This window comes from Balaenoptera ricei, chromosome 6 (assembly GCF_028023285.1).
Source record: "Balaenoptera ricei isolate mBalRic1 chromosome 6, mBalRic1.hap2, whole genome shotgun sequence".
Taxonomy (NCBI): domain Eukaryota; kingdom Metazoa; phylum Chordata; class Mammalia; order Artiodactyla; family Balaenopteridae; genus Balaenoptera; species Balaenoptera ricei.
The window spans coordinates 58091739-58114707 of record NC_082644.1 but is presented as its reverse complement, the minus strand read 5'-3'; the positions used below and the strand labels follow the sequence as shown (position 1 = coordinate 58114707).

The 22969-nt window shown below is 41.4% G+C and overlaps 1 protein-coding gene across 3 annotated transcripts in view; it reads right to left on the bottom strand.

Annotated features, from left to right (window-relative positions):
- The window catches only part of TTC39B (tetratricopeptide repeat domain 39B), a 138530-nt gene that overhangs the window by 61030 nt on the left and 54531 nt on the right, over positions 1-22969 (bottom strand). For all 3 annotated transcript variants that reach the window (XM_059924695.1, XM_059924699.1, XM_059924696.1), the window contains one exon: positions 8930-9025. In XM_059924695.1, the coding sequence (XP_059780678.1) occupies positions 8930-9025 (96 nt within the window). The remainder of the gene's footprint in view (positions 1-8929; positions 9026-22969) is intronic.

Sequence of the window (22969 nt, the reverse complement as noted above, 5' to 3'; positions counted from 1 at the left end):
CTCCCTCTTGCGTCTCCCTCCCTCCCACCCGAGAAGATGGACTTTATTCTAAGAACAAAAGGAAGTTTTTAGCTCAGCAATCCCCACTCGCTTCCTCATCACCCCTTCTCTTCAGCCATTAGGTTTTCCAGTGTTACCTCTCACCTGTGCTCTTAATTTCCACTCCCACCAGTTCTCTCGGAGTAAAGCTCATCTTTTGTTACCCAGAAATGAGCTGAGAACAAATACCGGTCCCCTTGCCACAGAAACAGCCACCTCTGCATCTCAGCTGGCCACACTGGCACCTGGGTGGATGCACTTGCAAGCCCAGCTCAGAGGGAGAAACAGAAGTGGGCACTCGGCACCTCCAAACACAGTGAACTCAACCCTTCTAAGCGTCTTACTAACCTGTTCACATGAAATTAAGACCCCCTCCCCTCCAGAATACCGGTGCTACCATGTGTTCCACAAAGAATGACCAAGAGAGCAAGTGGAATCTCAGCTAGGGCTTCTCACACATGTCTTGGGGTCAGCTGTTCTCTCCATTCCCGCTGCCGCCACATTAACTGAGACTATCACCACTTCAAGCCTGAATTCTGAAACAGTCTCCAAGAAGGCCTTCGCATTACCAGCTGTGCTTAGGCGGCTCTCAAACTTCAGTGTGCGTTCAACTCACCAGAGGGCTTGTTAAAAAAGTACCACTAGGCCTCACTGCCAGAGTTTCTGACTCAGTAGGTCTGGGGTGGGCTCAGCAAGCTCCCAGATAGTACTAATTTTTCTGGACACCACCCTCAGACTATTCTGCCTAAAACAGATGTTCAGTCACTGCCCCCTTAGATTAAGGACCTAAAATGGCTGCCACACTTACCACATAAACCCTTCTGCCCAGCCTCATAACACCTGTCCCACCAGCCTAGCGTGATGAGTACGACTATTTAAAAGCAGCCAAGGATCTCCAAGAGGCTCATCATCGCGGCCTCCTCCTCCTCAAGCCTGATGTGACAGAATGAAAATTCCTGGGCCGGCAATCAGAAGTCAACATTGCCATTCTCTAGCCTGTGACCTTCAGAAAGTCACTCCACCTCCCTGAGTCCACTGCCTCATCTCTGAGATGCCCTCCCATTTCACAATGTGTGAAACCAAGGCCATGGTTGCTACGAGGGTACTTGGTGAACTGTCAAGGCCTATGCAAATTAACAACCACGAATATATAATTCTCCAGAAGCTGCGAGTGCTCGGCCCTTCCCAGAGGGACTACACACTCATGGTCTCCATCTGTGGGAGCCCCACCCAGGTGCCTCTATTAATATATATCTTCAGTAAATATATATCTTTCTTCCTGTTTCTGAATTAGAAGATATGTTCGTCTAAAGGCAAAATGAGTTTTTTAGTCTTTTACTTTAAAAAGGATGGGCTTCCCTGGTGGTGCAGTGGTTAAGAATCCGCCTGCCAATGCAGGGGACACGGGTTCAAGCCCTGGTCTGGGAAGATCCCACATGCCGCGGAGCAACTAAGCCCGTGTGCCACAACTACTGAGCCTGGACTCTAGGGCCCGCGAGCCACAACTACTGACCCCGTGTGCCACAGCTACTGAGGCCTGTGTGCCTAGAGCCCGTGTTCCACAGCAAGAGAAGCCACCGCAATGAGAAGCCCACACACCGCAATGAACAGTAGCCCCCGCTCGCCACAACTAGAGAAAGCCCGCACGCAGCAATGAAGACCCAACAGAGCCAAAAATAAATTAATTAATTTAAAAAATAAAATAAAATTAAGTAAATAAAACGGAAAAATATCTAAAATAATAACCTGTTTATGCACTGAAGCAATTGTGGAGCACAAGCCAAGTTAGCAATGATGACAGGGCGGAAAGAATAAAATGTCAATATGGAAGATAAAGGAGGAATAAATTATGTTCAGAACATATGAAGCATTGTTTGTTACTAAGTTTTTCTTATTAAAACCTTACTGGTTATAAGGGCAAACAGAAGTGAAAACTTAGCCCTTTGGAACATAAAGGTTGCATTCCCTATAAGATAATCAACATGTCAGAATTTTATTATTTATGAAGATTTGAGGATGGGGGCAGGAGGGCATGGAGAAGAGGGCCATTATGGATCAAGCCAGCAGCAGGCAGACAGGAATTCTGGATTCTTTGCTAAGTGCATCCAGAAAAGTTTCTACTCCATTCAAGAGCCCAGGAGCCCCTTTGCTTCAAGACCCTCCAACAAAAATTTCTTATTATGTACTAATTCCACTAAAACTGTGGTCCTAGATAACCAGAGCTCAGACTCGCAATGCCATTTTCAGTTATTTACCTGGAGATGTTGTCTCTGTCCTCTGAGAACTCACAATTTATACTGATGCTATGTTGGGTAGAGAGGTAACTGGTGACTTTTTTTCTCCTCTTTCTATATTATTTAAACTCTGTTCATGTTACTTTTATGATGAAATTTTGATTTACAAAGATTTTAAAACATAAAAGTAGTGTTATAAAGAAAAAAGTCTTATCTCCACCAATTCCTAGCTCTGAAACCTTGAACAGCCCACCTTACCTCCCTAAGTTTCTGTTTCCTTATCTGTAAGATGGGGATAGTCAAGCCTGCTGTTACTACTTTATAAGGTAGTTATAAAAATCAGGTATGCTCATGGAAATAAAAATATAAGCACTTATATATAATGAGGCATTAGTATAATTATCTAAGAGTGTCAAACTGCCCAGCCTCGCCTGATAAGAACCACATACACACTCATACTTTATGACCTGGCAAAGTTTCTCCACACTTTGCACATAATCTAATGACCCACTATTAACCCTATCTGCTTCATGAGAACTGTTGCTTAAAGGCAGAGAGGGGATTTTTATGATTTGTGTTAAAATGAATAGAAGTCTAAAAAACCAACATATAATAATGCTGTACTTCTAAGTTCCTTGCCTCTTTTACTTGATAAATCAATTATTTAAAATAAGTGCACACCCAATCGAATAGTTAACCCTTTTAAATTGTCCAAATGCATCTCTAATACAAACTTATTTTAAATCCACTTCTATGTAATAAAGGCTCAATAGTAATAGGTAAGCATCATGAATGTTGATGGAGCTACCTAGGAAATTCACAGATGAGTTAGAAAGTTAACAGCTGTGAGGGAAGAATAGTTCCTCCCATGCCTCAGATTTCCCTGAGGCGGGCCTTGGCTGGATAACACTCCTGGACTCGCACCTCTGCATTCCTCTTCTAGGAGAGGAGTTACCTGATTGGGCATACGTGACCTGGCCCCCTTCCTATAGGGAAAGTGGGTACATTATAATCTATACTCTTCGCAGTGCGGTGAGCTAAGAAGGGCAGGCTCTACCGCACCACCCTCACCATCCTCACCAGGGAAGCTTGCAGTATAGTGCCTGAAGTTCATTCAGAGGTGTGTCAAAAGCCCATTTCTCCAGGCATCTAATCTATATCCTCCAATATAGTCTTTAAGAATAATAAAGCTGAGAGTCTGATCTCTATTGATCTGACCCCTTTACCGATATCCCAACTGGTTCTAGACTTAGGCCAAAAAGAGACAGTTCTTTCAAAGAAAGAACTAAACACTTAAGATTTACAGGCACAGAATGGTAGCAGGGTCAGGGTTTACTCTTCAGAGACCTCTACCAACGTGTGTGGGAGTATTCAGGGTTCTTTCCCAAGCAAATCCAAGATCGCATCTGTACTCAAGAACTCCAGGCCAACATGCGTCAGGCCTATTGATTCAGCTGTGTGGAGCCCAGAGGTTCAGGAGCATGCACGGCTGGACAACCAGACTACAGAGACCCCCCAGTACAACTCATTAACTACCCAAGGGAGAGAAGGGACCCAATAAGTTCACAATCTATGGTAGGCTGTGTAGACTTTTAGGCAAGTCACTTAATCTCTTCAACTCTGTTCCCTCATCTATAAAAGGGATATGAGGATATGACAATACCTACTCAACAGGTATTAACATTGCTGTTAGGAAGAGCAACAATGAAGATATAAGGTCAACAAGCTCTTAAATAATGCATTTAAAGGAATAGGGGGGCTTCCCTGGTGGCGCAGTGGTTGAGAATCTGCCTGCCAATGCATGGGACACAGGTTCGAGCCCTGGGCTGGGAAGATCCCACATGCCGCGGAGCAACTGGGCCCATGAGCCACAATTACTGAGCCTGCGCGTCTGGAGCCTGTGCTCCGCAACAAGAGAGGCTGCGATAGTGAGAGGCACGCGCGCTGCGATGAAGAGTGGCCCCCGCTCACCGCAACTAGAGAGGGCCCTCGCACAGAAACGAAGACCCAACACAGCCAAAAATAAATTAATTAATTAATTTTTTTTTAAAAAAAGGAATAGGGAAATACTATTATTTTTTAAAAGAATATAAGTGCCTGGTCTTTCCTCCTGAATCACATGCTCATCATTCAGAACCAAACAGGATAGCAGAGTTCTGATCGGGAGCCACCCCTATGTGCCACAGTGCTTCACGTCATGTCTATTTTAGTAGATCTGTTAACTAACAGCACGGGTGGAGTTTTTTGTTTTAGTTTTTTTTTTTTTTATGAATTTATTTATTTATTTATCTTTGGCTCAGTTGGGTCTTCGTTGCTGTGCACAGGCTTTCTCTAGTTGCAGCGAGCGGGGGCTACTCTTCGTTGCGGTGGCTCCTCTTGTTGCGGAGCACAGGCTCTAGGCGTGCAGGCTTCAGTAGTTGAGGCTCACGGGCTCTAGAGCACAGGCTCAGTAGTTGTGGCGCACAGGCTTAGTTGCTCCGCGGCATGTGGGACCTTCCCAGACCAGGGCTCGAACCCGTGTCCCCTGCATTGGCAGGCAGATTCTTAACCTCTGCACCACCAGGGAAGCCCAAGAGTGGAGTTTTTAATCAGTTGTTCCTAAAAAGCACTTAGTCCACAAAACTAGAACATGATACATCAAATTCCTTTAAATTACCTGTGCTTACTGCCTTTTCCTCCTATCCTGATTTATTAATAAATACAATTATAATAAGCTGCTCTTTAATAGCCCATTGGTATGGTAATAATTTAGCCTTGCCCAATCATCTCTAATAAAACTTATTTTGAAGTGGCTTCTTTTTAGCAAAGATTGCTAACTCCCCCTGGTTTTTCTTACTAGTGAATGTGCTGGTCAACCATAAACAACGAAGCAGAAGCTCCTTAGGGTAATGCCTAGTGAGTCAGAAAGAAGCAAGAAGAAAGTACAGCAAGAAGGTGAGATGCACACAAAAACCCTGTCTCACCTTTCCTGAACTCAGTCCAGAGGTTTCCTTCTTAAGCTAGGAAGGATTTTTCCAAGAGGAGATGATACACATGTCTTAATAGCATGGGAAATGTACCTAGTACCTAAGACAAAAAGGAGGTCAAAGAAAACTAGGTTGAACTCTATATAATAATGTCTGGGTTAACTATCCTGCATTCCTTTTTTCTTTCATTGTGGTAGCACACACATAATTAAAAATTTACCATCTTAACCATTTTTAAGTGTACAGTTTAGTAGTGTTAAGTATATGTACATTGTTGTGCAACTAACCCCCGGATCGTTTTCATCCTGCAAAACTGAAACCCTATACCCTTTAAACAGCAACTCCCTCTATGCTGCATTCTTGACTAAACAATCCAAGAGAGGGTCCCTCCTTTCTCTCACAAGCCTCTAGTCAAAATTTGCCCATAACCTTAATGATTTAGCCATTTGAAAATCTCATCCTACTAAACAGTCTTTAAAACTCAGGCTTCCGGGTGACCAGAACTCCCTGCATAACTCTGGGATTCGCATATGCCAGCTTTTGTCAGGTAATAATTAAAGCTACCAATGGTCTGTGCCCATGCTGAGCTATGATCTAGGCTTGATAAGTGAAGTATTAAAATGTCTGTAACTGGTTTGCTCTCCATTCCTTTAATCCTGAGATGCTATACCTCTGTTCTTCTCCCTGCTTTCGACAGGTTTCTCAAGTAGATCAAGAAGACAAAATATACTTTGTCTTAGAGATTTAAAAGTGGGCAACCTCGTCGTCATTCCATTTCCCACGGAAGGCCAAACAACATGTCTCTCAACTCAAAAAGATATGGTAAGAGGAGGAAATGATGGGAAGGCTCGGGGCCAGGGTGGAGAGTCTTTCCTCCTTTTTCCAAAAGTGACTTTAACACAACTGCTTCTGGTTGACAACAGATATGAAGTGACGAACACAGAACTTAACAAATGTCTGCAACTTTGTCACTGGTGCCCTGTAAGGACACGGGCAATAACTCGAACTCAAAATATTTCAGAGTTTTGCAAGGCATTTCAGTTATCCGTGCACTCCTCTCGACATCAGGATCCTTACATGGAAAGATTCTTTCCTGGCTCTTTCAAGGCGAAGTATAATCACAAGACACCATGGTTGTCAAAACACTTTGTAAGATTAAACAGATGCGAGGGATTACAACTGGGGAAGCAAATGGGTTCATCACTAAAGATGCTCTGGCCAGGAAGTGAGAAGATGAAGCATCAAGATGCAGTTCAACCACTGCCTGGTTGAGGCACCTTGGGTATGTCACCTGCCGTCCAGGATTACTCGTTTGTGAAATAGTGACTTAACTCCCCCCTTGATTGCCTCACAGCTTTGTGTGGAGGAGCAATACACCGGGTGTCAGTGGAGCAGTCACATGGGGAGTATACATTAGCTGGGGTGCTATTATGCTCTATGCGGTCTAACTACCCACATACTTGCTCAAGTCTGAAGCATTGCTCAACTTTAAAGATGTCCTTCTGGGCTGCTTCACAATAAATTTACAAGTGCTTGTTTTTACAAATGCATTAGAAGACCTGTTGATTGAAAGGCAGAGTAGGAATTTTTATTGTTTCATTTTTTTAAAGAAAAATCTTAATTTTAATAATTTTAAAATGAAACCTACAAATGCTAATGCTATACTTCTTACGTTTCCCTTCTGTTTCTTCCTTTATATGTCTTTAACCTTTTCCTCTCTGCCCTCTTTCCAACTCAGAAAACGCACAAATCTCACTCGTTTCTCCTTAAAGTAAAACCAGCCAAAAAGATAACTTTCGATTTTGTTTTCTCTCCTGAACTTCTCCCACTCCTTCTCTTCGTAGGTAAAAGCTTCAAAAAAGAGTTGACTCTCACTTTCCCTACTTCCCCTCCTCCCATTCATCTTCCACTGCAGCCTGGCTCTTGCCCCTTTAGCTTAGAGGGTTCCTTGAAACCCTCTAAGCTAAAGGTCTATGATGACCTAACTACAAAATACAAAGGATGCTTTCCAACCTTTACCCATGTAGACCTCTTTGCAACACCTGGCTCTATTGACCTCATTCCAGAACTCACCCCTCCCCAAGCCCTTGCCCATCTTGCAGCTACCATCTCATTTAATCGGTCCTTCAAACTTCCATAGCTCTGCATGAAATCATTCCATTAGCTGCTCCTTCAATGTCTGTGTTCATGGGGCTTCCTTCCTTCACTCTCTTCTCATTTGTTTTGCTCTCTCTTGGAAAGAGCACGTACAGTTCATGCCTTCAAAACTACACATATGCTGAAAATTCCCAGTCTACCGATACAGCCCAGAGCTCTCTCTGAATGCTATACCCTTAATTTATCACTGCTTTCAGTAATATTTTTTTAAATTTATTTTATCCCAGCTTTCAAACTCAGCATTATATAAATGTTGATGCAGTGGTTACCTAGGAAACTATCAGATCAGTTAGAGGACAACTATGAGGGAGGAATACATATTTCTGAAGATGGCTCAGATTTCCATGAGCAGAGACATATGAAATTAAAAAGTAATGTGGGAAATAAATGCCTTCAGATCCTGAGAAGTTATTTTCAACTTCATCTCCATTCCTCAATCCTTATAAATATTGCACCCCTTCCTTATATTGTGAGGGTTGAGTCCTAAGACAAACTGCCAAGCCCATGAGTATTGTGAACATACTCAAAAGTAGCTGAAATTTCAAATGCAAAATCTAAAATGCCGAAGACGTGCTGTATAATTTAAAGTTTAATAAACCCGTAAGGGTAAATGGAAAGCACTTTTTCATGGTATAAAATAAAGCTTTAACAGAGTTGCCTTAATAACCGAGAAAGGAACAACTTACATATTCAAAAAGTGACAACTGGCTAAAATAATTCTAAAATGGGCGGAAAGGAACAGTACTTAGCAATCAAGTATGATATTATAAAACATATTCAGTGGAAAGGAAAAATGTCACGATATATTATGCTTTGAAAAGTGGGTTACCAAAGAGTAAAATTAATATGATCCCAATTTAGAAAAAGAATTAATATCTCTATATATGAAGAGAAAAAGAAAGAATACACACCCAAAAAACAGTTATGGTGATGGTAATACATGTTTTACCTCTCCTTTGTGCTTTTGTACATTTCCTGAATTTTCTACGACAAATGCTTCTTAAATGCACTTTTAAGCCAAGGTTACAAGAAGAATACAATTAGAAAAACAATCACAATACAATGTTCAATGAAAAAGGTATGGCTACATCTACATCAAGGAGCACATGCCTAGAGAAAAGACTGGAATGAAATATACCAAACTTCTAACAGTCCGTGTTAAAGTGCTCATAATTCTTTCCTCCATCTTCCCCGATGCTTGGCAATATGGTTACATTATTTCATAATAAAATAAATGGTTAAAATTTTATAAGATAAAAAAAAGGCTCAAGAGGGAGTTGTACCCCAAGAGTCGAATTTGGTTTTGTTTCTGTTTTTATGTAACAGGGTCACCTACTCACTAAATCCCTTAGGAGCTCCGAGACTCCTTCCCTAATTTGTAAAACGGGCACTACACCTGCCCAGGCCTCTCCCCACCCTACCCATTAGTAAAACACAAAGCCTTATGGTAACATCAACACTGCAATTTACCCAAGGGTTGGACTGCTCTCCCCAGTCCCCCAGGAATACCCGCACCGCCCCCCCCTTCCTGACCTTTTCATATTAGATGTTCGGTGCTGTCCGGATGCCTGTTTTGTATCAAATGATGAGAAGTGTTGGCTGCTTGTTGCCATATCTACACGAGAAGGCCTGTTAATAAAAAGGCAGTGAGGTTGTTACATCTTTGTCTTACAGGAAAAGTCTACATAGATTAAAGTATACAACACAAGTCCTTCAATTATTTATATTATCTCACTTCCATTTCTTATCAGTTTTGAAAATCAAATAGCAGAATCCACTCAGTTACATGGTGAATATTCCTGAAATACAGCCCCAATAAAATAAACTTATTTTTCTTTATATTCCAGTACACAAAAAAGAAATTAATGAAATCACCCCCCAAAACTCTCCACCCAAAGGTAACATTGTAGCTTGTATATATCCTTCCAAATCTTTTCCCAAGTAAATCTATCTATCTATCTGTCTATATTTTTCTTAATTGAAATGGTATATTACTGTAGGGGAGGAAAAAGTTTTCGTCAACCCTCTTAGGGCCCCCAGCTGGGTCTGGAAATTAAACTGACAAAGACAGATCGACAAGAGAAAAGCACACAAATTTAATTGAATGGTTACATGTACGTGAGAACCTTCATAGGAGAATGAAGACCCAAAGAAGTGAGCAGAGCAGAAATCTTTTATACCTTTCTGACAAAGAAACAATACATTTGTCAAGAATTGGCAAAACAAATGGTGAAGGCCTAGGGGTAAATGGTGAAGGAATAACCTGGAATAAATAAGGGTTAATTTAACAAGATTTGTCTGCAGACTCTCTGAGCTGTATGAGTCTGTCTCCAGTAAAAACAGAATTTATGTCCTACCTTTAGGCAGAAAGAGGGAACTTTTTCAGTGTTTACTGCTTCTTGATTGCCTTCAGCTCAAAATGATTTTTATGTCAAAGAGGCATACATATTTTGGGATAACATATTCTGGCTTCCTTCATTATATGCTTAATTTATGCTGAATCTTTTCTTCTCAACAAATACAGAGTTGCTCTATCATAGTGTCCACATAGCAGTCTACTGAATAGAGATAACATAATTTGTTACCTATCCCTCATTTTGAGGCATGCTAGTTGCTCCCAATGTTTGGCAATTATCAATACAAACAATACTGCAATAAGCCCCTTTACTCACTTGCCTGATTATTTCCTAAGAATAAATTCTGGAGTGAAAGGGCAAGTATTTTGTAAAATATCTTATGTTTTAAAAACTGCCTTGTTTCCCATTATATATTTATACCACAGAATGCCGAGGTAACACAGAGGAGCTGGAGATCAATCTGGTTTGCAGAATCTTAGGCCACATTTTGACCTAGATCTACCTCACAGACACACGCGGAGGCAAGCCTACTGCAGAGAAGGAAACTTCCATAGAGCTTAAGAATAAGCCATGCCCTGTATATAACAGAATCGTCAACCTCCCATTGACGATTCACCTTAACTGTCCACAAGCCATAGAGAAGAGAGGAAAGGGTTATTGACCATCCCTTTAGAAAAGCTTCTTTTTTTTTTAATTCTAAGATGTTAATACCCTTATTGTACATTAAGTGGAGTTTGATTATATTCTACCTTCAGACATCCCAATACCCGGTAATATTTTATATTCAACATTCATCTTTTCTTGAACATGTCAAGTTTCCTAAATTTCATACATCAGGTTAGGGGAAAATCAAGGTTCTTTTCACAAGGCTGGTTGGGTGTGGGTGATGGGAGAAAAGAAAATGCCACGGTTAAGTGGAAATGTAGCTTGAAGGCATGTTATTTCCCATCACAAGAACTTCTTACCAGGAGAATGGAGGAAGCCCTAAGCACTTAGGTAAACCAGACTCCAGGGTACTGAACTGACATCTCAGTTTACAAGCAGGGAAAGAGGACTAGATAGATTCAAAGGGCTGTCTAGCCTTTTGGACCATTCTTGCCTATCTGTTCCCTTACAGATTCATTTATAAGGGCTAGAAAAATATGTTCTCTGAAATGTATATAAAAATGTCCCCATTTCTCATTTGCCTTATCTTTAATTTTAAAATTCTCCCCAATATTGAAATTTTTATATAATCAAAATTAATCATTTCCCTTTAATATTTCTGATTTTGAGGGCACACTTAGGAAAACCTCCCCTCCACAAAGATTATATAACATAATTTTACCATGCTGCTTTTTTAATATTTAATGTGTTGATCCATTTATAATTTGAGTATATGGTACAAGATAGTGCTGTGCATTTTCCTTAATCTTTTGCCATTTTTCCCAAGATAATTTTTAAAAGCTTGTATCTTTACCCCAATGATTTGACATACCATATATATAAAACACTAAATTAATTAAGTTCTGCTAAAATCAAGTCTGTTGTGTCAGGTAAATGTTGCATGTTTCAAAGCTACAATTATAGCATCTTTACCAGGCAGAAAACACTTAAATTTAGCAGAACTTAATAATTATTAATAAAACAATACTAGATTTTTTTCATTTTTCTGGGGTACAAAAGTTTAGTTTTTTATGCTTTTATATACATGTACATGAAGTCCCAGAAATTCTACAGTATTTTAAAATTCATATTAATATCACAATAAGTACATCATGCTACACACTGATTTTTTTTTTAATTTTCTTTTTTTAATATTTATTTATTTATTTTTGGCTGTGTTGGGTCTTCTGTGCGAGTTGGGTTTCTGTGCGAGGGCTTTCTCTAGTTGCAGCGAGTGGGGTCCACTCTTCATCACAGTGCGCGGGCCTCTCACTGTCGCAGCCTCTCTTGTTGCGGAGCACAGGCTCCAGACGCGCAGGCTCAGTAGCTGTGGCTCATGGGCCTAGTTGCTCCGCGGCATGTGGGATCTTCCCAGACCAGGGCTCGAACCCGTGTCCCCCGCATTGGCAGGCAGATTCTCAACCACTGCGCCACCAGGGAAGCCCCAAACTGATTTTTTTATTCAGTTTTTTTTTATAGACCTAATTCACTCACTTACTAGATAGTAAACTACTATCTAGTATTTTATCAAGAACTATTTTCCCCTTTTTTATGAGAAATGCTTAAATACATGGAGAAAATAATTTAACACACAAGTATATCTAGAATCCACTTTTGTGTACAGTGTGACCTAAATTTAATTGTTTCCCCTATGGATAGGCAATTATCCCAACAGCAATGAATAACTCATCCTTCAGCTAGCTACTCAGTAGCTTTGAAATAAGATAAAAAAAAAGATCGCATGCCCACTCAATGCCATCTTGGAGCGTTGTCTAACAGGCCCTCCCAAGGAATATTTCATTCTATAAGGGATATATCCTTGTTTGATTTGCTATTTTCTATTGATTAAGGTCTATATTCTATAAAATATGTTAACTTGCAGATTTTTTTTGTCTGGTACATATGCAAATAATTTGGTACGGTTATGGTTTTATTGCCTTGTAGGAGATTAACCAGTTTTATATATAACAAATCTTATTCGAACATTCTTTCTTCAGTTCCCCAAATGCTCTTGGAACAGTTTCACCATCTTGATGGTTTCCTCATTGATAAGTAAATGTTTGACATGCGTTCACGCTAAAATTATCACACTCCGACGTAATGAATGACACTGTTGTTTCTAACCCAGGGCAGGTTTCCATACACGTACAGGGCAGTTTCAGGCACTCTTTTGATCCATTCACTTATTTGCCTCTGTCTGCACCACTGACACAACTTTCATTAGCTTGGCTTTATTAGATCATATATGACAATGGGCAAGCCCTCTACTTTATTAAATGCTCTTTGGGGAGGCGGGTGTGTCTGGGACTGCTATTGCAACTTCATTCTTATTTACAAATTTTAGAATCAATTATTGTAAAGTTCCAAGAAAAGTCCTGCTGAGGTTTTGAGTGGGACTTCATTACATTTTCAGAGATTTTGCAGAGAATTGTAAACTTTACAATATTATATTTTTCACATCTATACACATTTATTCAGGTCTTCTCTTACTTCCTTCAATAAAGGAAGGAAATATACATAAAACACTGCACTGAGGTAAGTGCACCCTTGCAAAGACGCCATGCTAGATGTTCCTTATATTGCTTTAGTTTTAGAACGTGTACCACCAAAGCAAGCACAGTTAGTAAAATTTTAGCTGAAAAAAATGACTTGTCTGTTCCACTTCTGAGTATAACCTAGACGTTAAACTCAAATGTCAGGAAAAAAATGTATTTTTAGCTAGAGAAAAATATTGTTATTGGGCTTATAGAGGTTCAGAAAAACAGTACATCATATTTCATTTACAGGTATAGGTATGCTAGAAAATGTGTCCTTATTTTGCCCTGATTTTACTGCTTTAATTTCTGTAAGTTTTTAAACAGCTTTATTGATACATTATTCACAGACCATACAATTCATTCATTTACATTATACAGTCAATGGTTTTTAATATTCATAGATAGTATGTCACTTTCACCACAATCTAATTTTACATTTTGTCACCCAAAAGATACTCTATATCCATCCACCAGCAATCGCTTCGCATGTCCCTCCACCTCTAGCCCTAAGAAACCACTAATTTACTTCCTGTATGTACAGATTTGCCTATTCTGGATGTTTTATATTAATGAAATTATATAATATGTGGTCTTTCATGATTGGTTTTTTTCACTTAGCATAATGTTTTCAAGAGTTATTTGAGCTGTTGCATGTATCAATACTTCATTCCTTTTTGCTGCCAAATAATAATCCATTTCATAGATATAACACACTTCATTTGTCATTTCATTAGTTGATGGGTATATGGGTTATTTCCACTTTTTGGCTATTATGAATAATGCTGCTATTAATATTCATGTACAAGTTCTTGTGTGGACATATACTTCATTTCTCTTGGTATATAACTAGGAGTGGAATTGCTGAATCCTATGGTAACTCCATGTTTGACATTCTGAAGAGCTGCCAGACCATCTTCCAAAGTGACTGTGTGATTTTACATTCCCACCAGTAATGTATGAAAGTTTCAGTTTCTCCACATCTCGGACAATACGTGTTACTGTCCATATTCGTGGGTGTGATGGTATCTTATTGTGGTTTTGATTTCCATTTGTCTAATGATGGATACTGAGTATCTGCTTAGCTACATATTAACCATTTGTATGTCTTCTTTGGAAAAATGCTTGTTCAGGTTCTTTGGCCATTTTTTAATTGGGTTACTTGCCTTTTATTATCGAGTTTCATACCACTCTACTTTTTAATCACTAGGTAGAACTATTCTCAGATGAAAAGCTTACAGATTCATTTTTTATACTTTTTCTCTCATTCAAATAATAGTTAGCAGAATCAATTCAAATTTAATTTCCCCCAGTAAATCCGATACAATGAGTTATGTTCCTGCAGGATGAAATACAAGCTAGCCCATTTAAAAAAGAAAAAAATGAAATAAAATTTCAAAAATTAATAAAAAGACACTTAATATCTTTGAGGCTTTTTCATCAAAGTTAAAATCTCTCTTTAGGGGACGAGAGAAATGCATGAAGAAAGACCAGTGGATGTGCTCCAGGAGGCACCATTATGAAACCTACAGTAGGAATGGCGCCCACTGGAGCTATGACACAGGACTCCAGGGGCGCCACTGACAGACTTCCGGGAAACCTACTGCTTCATATTATTGCCCATATGACCAACCTGTCTTTCTTACCAAAGAAAACTGCTCATCAGACCAAATTCTGTCCCATGGATGATGTTTTCAAATAGCCATTCTCATGGCCAGCGATCAGAGGAAAAAGGGAGGTGCTACTCCTGCTGCTGGGAGAGCAGAACAGCCCAGAAATTACCAGGCACTCCCCAAATACATGTTACTGTCAACTTCACCCCCTCGCCTGCCACCTATGCTATCAGAATCAAAGGAAAGGGGCTTCCCCGGTGGCGCAGTGGTTAAGAATCTGCCTGCCAACGCAGGGCACACGGGTTCGAGCCCTGGTCCGGGAAGATCTCACATGCCGCGGAGCAACAAAGCCCACGTGCCGCAACTACTGAGCCTGCGCTCTAGAGCCCACGAGCCACAACTACTGAGCCCATGCACCACAACTACTGAGCCTGCAAGCCACAAGTACTGAGCCTGCAGGCCACAACTACTGAAGCCCGTGTGCCTAGAGCCCGTGCTCTGCAACAAAAGATGCCACTGCAATGAGAAGCCTGCGCACCACAACGAAGAGTAGCCCCCGCTTGCCGCAACTACAGAAAGCCCACATGCAGCAACAAAGACCCAATGCAGCCAAAAATAAATAAATTTAAAATAAATAAATTTAAAAAAAGAATCAAAGGAAAGAAATTTCAACATTTTTTTTTTTGCCATACTAGTCCTATCCTTTAGAGGGAAGATCTAAAAAGCTGAAAAAGGCCAAAGGGCAAGCACCAACACAGGATATAATTATTCTATTAGGTGAGATACTAGTGAATTTATAAACTAGATAAACTACCCCTAAAAAACTCATGCTTAGACTTATTAAAAAAGGCTTCCTCGATCAAAATTATAAACCTTCATATTATCTGAAGGACTTGGGTGCTTTTTACATTCTTTGTGCTTTTCCATAAAAGGAAGAGCTCAAGGAGGTGGAGAAACTTAACTTGGAAGAAAGAAGAGTTAGAGGAAAGCAGAGAAAAAGAAAGAATACGAGAGCTATTTCCAGACACTTCCCTCCCTTGTTCACTTGGAAGGTTCCAATTCATCCTTCTAGATCAGCTTCTCTGGAGCTGTATCCTACTCCCAAATGATTCAGAAAAATACATAACAGTGAGTATACAGACAGAGAATAATACACAAATGTGGCAAAATGCTAAAAAGGGATTCAGGGTATAGAGAAGTTCTCTGTATTATTCTCATACCTTTACTCTAAGTATAGAGTTACTGCAAAATAAGATGTTTTTTAAAAGACAGCTCCTGTAGCAAAGGGCAGAGAACAGGGATTAAATAGGAGTGGCCACTAGGCCTCCGGCACCTGTGGACCAGCCAACACCAGTGGAGAAGGCCAAGCCCTTGGGGTCATGGGCACAGCAACAGGTCCAGCCATCACAGGTGTGCTTCAGGAGCAGAGGCAGCAAGAACAGAGGTCACTGCAAAAAGAGCCGATGAGAGGGCTTCCCTGGTGGCGCAGTGGTTGAGAGTCTGCCTGCCAATGCAGGGGACACGGGTTCGAGCCCTGGTCTGGGAAGATCCCACATGCCGCGGAGCAACTGGGCCCCTGAGCCACAGCTGCTGAGCCTGCGCGTCTGGAGCCTGTGCTCCGCAACAAGAGAGGCCGCGACAGTGAGAGGTCTGCGCACCGCGATGAAGAGTGACCCCCACTTGCCACAACTAGAGAAAGCCCTCGCACAGAAACGAAGACCCAGCACAGCCAAAAATAAATATAAATAAAAATAAATTTAAAAATAGCCGATGAGAGGTCAACCAGAGAGCAACACCCAGACCAGGGCTCCATCCCTGTGTCACTTCCTCCTGCCCCCAGAGGCCATCTGGGAAGGAGGAGAGGAAGGGGGAACCTTTGAGAAGGGAGATGTCAGCCCGATGCAGAGTTTAAATTTTTACTTGCCTGGGCATTTACCTCTCCTACTCCCCCAAGAAAATCTGAGTCCCTCCGAAAGAGGCTGTCTGAATTTTGAACAGATGATGTCATGTTTAATTGACAACTTAATGGTTTTTTTCCCATCCTCAAGGGAGATGAGAGTGCAAGGGCAAAGTGAGGACAGGTGAAAAGAATAAAAGTTCATTTTTGGATAAAAGATAAAGCATGCCCAGACCCTACTCACTAAGAAAATGGAGGGTGGGACTTACTGTCTCTTTAGAAAAAAGAAAGTACCCCAATAGATGCTGTTTTTCTTGCCCAGAGCCACAGCAAATCACTGACAGAGTTGGAAACTAAAATCAGAGCCTGTATCTTTTCAGCTTCTTTCCTTAGGCAAAGCAAACTGTACTCCACATTATTTAAAACAAGCAACAATAGAATGTTAGTTGGCAAGAGACATACACAGCACCTGTTTCATTTTGCTGGGGTTTTTTTTTTTTTTTTAATTTTTATTTATTTATTTATTTATGGCTGTGTTGGGTCTTCGTTTCTGTGCGAGGGCTTTCTCTAGTTGTGGCAAGCGGGGCCCACTCTTCATCGCGGTGCGCAGACCTCTCACTGTCGCGGCCTCTCTTGTTGCAGAGCACAGGCTCCAGACGCGCAGGCTCAGCAATTGTGGCTCACGGGCCCAGCCGCTCCGCGGCATGTGGGATCCTCCCAGACCAGGGCTCGAACCCGTGTCCCCTGCATTGGCAGGCGGACTCTCAACCACTGCGCCACCAGGGAAGCCCCTGCTGGGGGTTTTTTTTTACTGATTTTTTTTAATTTAAAATAAAATCCCTTCCCTAATGGAAGGTTCTCTTATTCCTAGTGGAAAACTTCTACCTCATCTTTTAATTATCCTTCTTCAGTTCCGTACTATAGTGCGAATTAGGAGAAAGCATGCTGCAACACAGGCAGAATGCTGGATTCTACCCTAGCTGTGCAAGCAGTGTGACTACGGACCAATCTCTCACCTCTGCCAGGGGCTGGGGGTGGGGTGAGTAGGAAGCAGGGAGGCTACTGTTTAACGTGTGTAGAGTTTACGTTTTACAACATGAAAAGAGTTACGGAGGTGAATGGTGGTGATTGTTGCACCACATTATGACTGTATTTATTAATACTACTGCAGTGGTGGTTATGACGGTTAAAGTGTATGTTACATGTATTTTACAACGATAAAAACAAAAACAAAAATGGGGGACTTCCCTGGTGGCACAGTGGTTAAGAATCCGCCTGCCAATGCAGGGGACACGGGTTCGAGCCCTGGTCCGGGAAGATCCCACATGCCGCGGAGCAACTAAGCGCATGTGCCACAACTACTGAGCCTGTGTGCCACAACCACTGTAGCCCGTGTGCCTAGAGCCTGTGCTCCACAGCAAGAGAAGCCACCGCAGTGAGAAGCCCACGCACTGCAGCGAAGAGTAGCCCCCATTCACCACAACTAAAGAAAGCCTGTGCACAGCAACGAAGACCCAACGCAGCCATAAATAAATAAATAAATTTATTTAAAAAAAAAAAAAAAAGGGGGGGGGGGGAAGCAGCACACACACAAAAGCCAGAAGAGGGCTAACGATATATTTGTCCTGTCTACCTCACAGGGTTGCTCTGCGGAAGCAATGCATTCCATTTTGTAAAATCACTTTTTAAACTGGAACGCGACATAAACGTAGGGCTGATGTTGTTAGAAGAGTTAAGTGATTGGGGCCAAGAACTTCCCATTAGACAGACCACTGCACTCCTGCTACTCAGCAGTTCAAGTTTCCCGCAGTCACAGCCAGAGGCCACTTAGTGGCACTCTGCCACTTTCCTTAGTCCCTCAAAGGAGGGATGCAGAGCCTTTTCAGGATGCAGAGCAAATGGAGGTTTTCAGCATAACACTGAATGGGGGTAACTGTTTATCATTTCTTTTAAAACACCACCTAAAACAAAGATTAGCAAAAAAGGAAATTTCTAGAAAGCAATGTTGAAAACAAGCTTTCCTTTCATTTGTCTCATGATCCATGAGGGAAAGAAAAATCAAGGCTACCCAAAAGTTTTCCAGGCTAGATAATGTGTCTCTCCTCTGGGTTCCATGGCCAGAATTTAAAACCCATCATAGTATGATGAATGGTCTACTTTTCAGTTGCTGTGAGTAGCTTACAAGCTTTTTAAGGACAAGGACTCTCTTAGCCCAGAGAAGCTCAATAAGTTCTGGTTGAATGAATGACATTTGTATTTATTCTATATATATTAGCACCCTTGTGCCAAACACAGTATCAATACTTGGTATTTTATGTCACCTATGTAGATCACGGAAAGTACCCATGAATATCATGGAGTCCTCATTCACAAGCAAGCAGCTGACAGTAAATATTACGGCTTCCCCCACAAACATCTACTAGATGACACAAGCAAAACAGAAGGGGAAACATACAAATACTCAGGTAATTAAGCGCCAAAGTTTAATTTTCTTTAGCTCTTCAATGTGTGGCTGTTTTCATAGTGGTGTACTGTATATATTCAGCCTGTGGTACCAAGTGGGCACATAAAATGGTTTTGTTATACAGGGATGATATTGCCTTTAAAAAAAGCTAATATTGAAGAGGGGTGATGGCACATAATGCTGTATATTAAGGCCCAGTTTGCTAGCTCATGGCAAGGCTCAAATTCTGCCCCACCCACTAAGCTAAGAAGATAATGACTATGGCCCCAAACCACAAAAGAAAGTCAAGTCTGGGTCCCACACTTCCCTGGTTTCTAAAATAGTCACCTGTAATGACCTGAAATAAGATATTCTATAACCCACTAATCTAAAACAATCACCAAAGAAATCCATTCATACCACTTGAATGGTCACTAAAGACATTCCACAACGGGTCTTCCCTGGTGGCGCAGTGGTTAAGAATCCGCCTGCCAATGCAAGGGACACAGGTTCGAGCCCTGGTCCGGGAAGATCCCACATGCCACGGAGCAACAAAGCCTGTGCACCACAACTACTGAGCCCGCGTGCCTAGAGCCCATGCTCCACAACAAGAGAAGCCACTGCCATGAGAAGCCCACGCACCTCACCAAAGAGTAGCCCCTGCTTGCGGCAACTAGAGAAAGCCTCGCGCAGCAACAAAGACCCAACGCAGCCAAAAATAAATAAAATAAATAAATTAAAAAAAAAACTTTCCACACCTGTGAACCGATGAACTATCAGAAGAAAAACAAGCTATGCATGAAATTCATGTCAAACTCATGTTCATATAACCTGCCCATAGATGCAGTCCTGCCCTTTCTAAAATGAGCCAAAGACGTAAGTGTAAATTTTGTGTTGAAAAGTAGAAAGCAAGTCAAAACGATAGGAAGATCTCTGAGCATGAGGTCAAAAAACCTATAAGCATTTTTCATATGCAGAGGGCACTGTGACTTTATTAAAAAAAGGGAGGGGGCTGCCTACATTCCCCCAATCAGCCCATGGCTAAGAGACGCAATACAACAGCCTGTAGGAGCACAGATCGGCCAACTTTTAGCACCATGGAGTCACAGTCAGCACTCTGAATGACTTTGGGCAACTGATTTAACATTTTCCCACCTCGTTTTCCTTCTCTGTAAAAGGGGAGATCAATTAACACGGTTGTTATTTAAGATACAAAGACAGACTTTCCGTGGGTACCGGACCTGACGGACCTGACGCAGAAGACATTTTAAAAAGAATCTAATCCATTTCTTCTCCACTGAGATATGAAAATGATGACACAGCAAAAAGCTGCTAAACCTCCCTCACTGCTTTGTTCAGGAAACCACACAGAGCCTCAGAATGCCTTATCTCATGACAGGCCTCAGAGACTTCTGCTAACCAAATGAGAGATTTGATGCAAAAAATGGGAGATTAAAAACTATACAAAGTCACAAGTGGGTTATAATCTTATAAATTTGTTTATGATGTACTGGGTTGGAAATCAAAACATATTTTCCATAAAAACAATGATTGATATATATCTATACCAATATATATCTCTATGCATGTGTTGTGTGTGTGTATATATATATACACATGCATATATCTCTATGTACATTCATATGTATTTGCACACAAATACGTTAAATTCTCTACCTAAGCCATCAAAGCCTATTTAAGCCCTAAATTATAAATAACTGGCCAGAGTCTTAGAGCCAGGAGCGAGATGACTTCACCACTCATACTTTGGTGACACTTCAGTGGCTCATCATGGCCCTTGCCACAGTTTCTTGGCAAGGTACCCTTGTTACCTGTCTTTCTCTAACCAGACTATCCTCACCAGAACTGCAGGCCTCTCAAGCTTCTTGGCAAACCCTGAAGAGACCATGGTGAAGGGGATCAGAGTATGTCACCCCCAAATATATCATTTTCACATAAAGATTATTTTGAGGTGAAGGCAATTAGCTCTCTGCTCTCCTCCTTTCTATCTAAAATCAGGGTATCGGGCTTCCCTGGTGGCACAGTGGTTGAGAATCTGCCTGCCAATGCAGGGGACACGGGTTCGAGCCCTGGTCTGGGAAGATCCCACATGCTGCAGAGCAACTAGGCCCGTGAGCCACAACTACTGAGCCTGCGCGTCTGGAGCCTGTGCTCCGCAACAAGAGAGGCCACGACAGTGAGAGGCCCGCACACCGCGATGAAGAGTGGCCCCCGCTTGCCGCAACTAGAGAGAGCCCTTGCACAGAAACGAAGAACCAACACAGCCAAAAATAAATAAATAAATAAATAAATTTTAAAAAATAAAATAAAATAAAATCAGGGTATCAATTTCCTTTTGTAAAGATGTCTCCCTCTCCCACACCAGGAAGAAAACTAGTCCAAAGATAACTCTTATCATCTGAGAGGACTCTTAGCTGCATAAAAAACTTACTAAACAATTCTTCTTTAACATACATTTTCTAATCATCTTCCCACAACTTACCCTCATCCAGAAGCCCCCCAAACTCTTTTATTTAGCCTCTTCTCCACACTTCATCATTCTTTGTTTAGATGGTAAATAAGCCCCAAATTCTAACCACCTCCTTGAGGCACATTTCATTGTGAACTTTCATATGTACGTATGCAATTAAACTTGTTTTTCTCTTTCCTTGCTAATCTGTCTTTTATCCATTTAATTTGCAGGGCCCCAAGCATGAACCTAAGAGGACAGAGGAGAAAGTTTTCCTCTCTTACAATGGTCTCTCATATCTCAGGGTCTTTGCCCTAATAAACCCTGCTGCTACACCTGATTGCCACTAGTATCTAGCAATATCAGCCTCAAGTCAGACATCTCCTCCTCCAGAAAGCCCTCCAAGGTCAGCATCTCTCTGAACTCCTGCCATCACCCAGGTGTAGGTTGGTCATCCCTCATCTTTGTTCCCACAGAACCCTGACCTTCTCCATACTACAGAGTTTATCCCATTACATCCCAATAACAGTTTCTTGTCTGTACCCCCCAATAAACTGAAGTGCCTGAATGAATATTAATAAGCCAAGATATCTGCTTTGTTTTCTTTAAAAAAAAAAAAAAAAGTCCTTAACTAGTTCACTCTCAAGTAGTAACCATCTGGCAGCACAGGGAGCCCTCTGAATCGGGGCTGTCTGGGCTACCAGGGGTTCTTCTTCAGAGCCAAGACCAGACAAACACTTTACAGGTTCAGGTTCTTGTTGCTACTATCTTGTTTTTGTTTTATTTTGTTTTGTTTTGTTAATGTGGTTGGTTGGTTTGGGTCTGTTGTTTGCTCTTGATTCTGGTTTTGATTTCTTAGTATGTATCTTTCCAGATGCTGCAATGGAATGAATGGCGACTAGGAAATCTAGCTACTGGACCCATTTTAACTACTGTATGATCTCTATCTTCGCTCTCCCCCATCGGTAAATTGAGGGGGTAGTCTAAGAATGGTCCCTAAACCTCACTGCCCATAGTCCTCAGGGACGCCTGTAATAAACACAGTTCTCCCTCCAGAGCTCAGCTAACTCTAATAAGCAGCCAGGTCTGGGGACCACTGGAAGGGGCAGAGATGTGAAGTCAAGTCACATCTGGGATCAAGTTCTAATTCCTCCACTCACTTCCTGTGTGACCTTCAGCAAATTACTTAACCTCTCTGCATCTCCATTTACTTGCTTGTTACGGCAGAGATAGTAACTAGTTTATAGGATTGAAGGGAAGATTAATGCACACAGAGAGTACCAATTAATGGCTGGCCCACTGCAGATGATCAGTAAATGGTACTGAGGCCCCTTTCCCCTCATGTGTATTCTTATGGCATCCTATCATTTCTCTGCCACGGCCCCTAAGAGCTTCCAGAGGGCAGGGCATCTCTGTCTTACTCTCCACCCCACCCCCAGTGCCCAGCACAGTGCCTATGACAGTGCCCAACATTACAGCACACACTCAGTAAATATGTATTGAATTAATGAATCAGTAACATACTAGAATATACTAACATAACCAATTTCCCTCCCTCTCTCAATAGACTAGACTGTGACCTCCTCCAAAGCAGGGCTTATTCCTTATTTACTG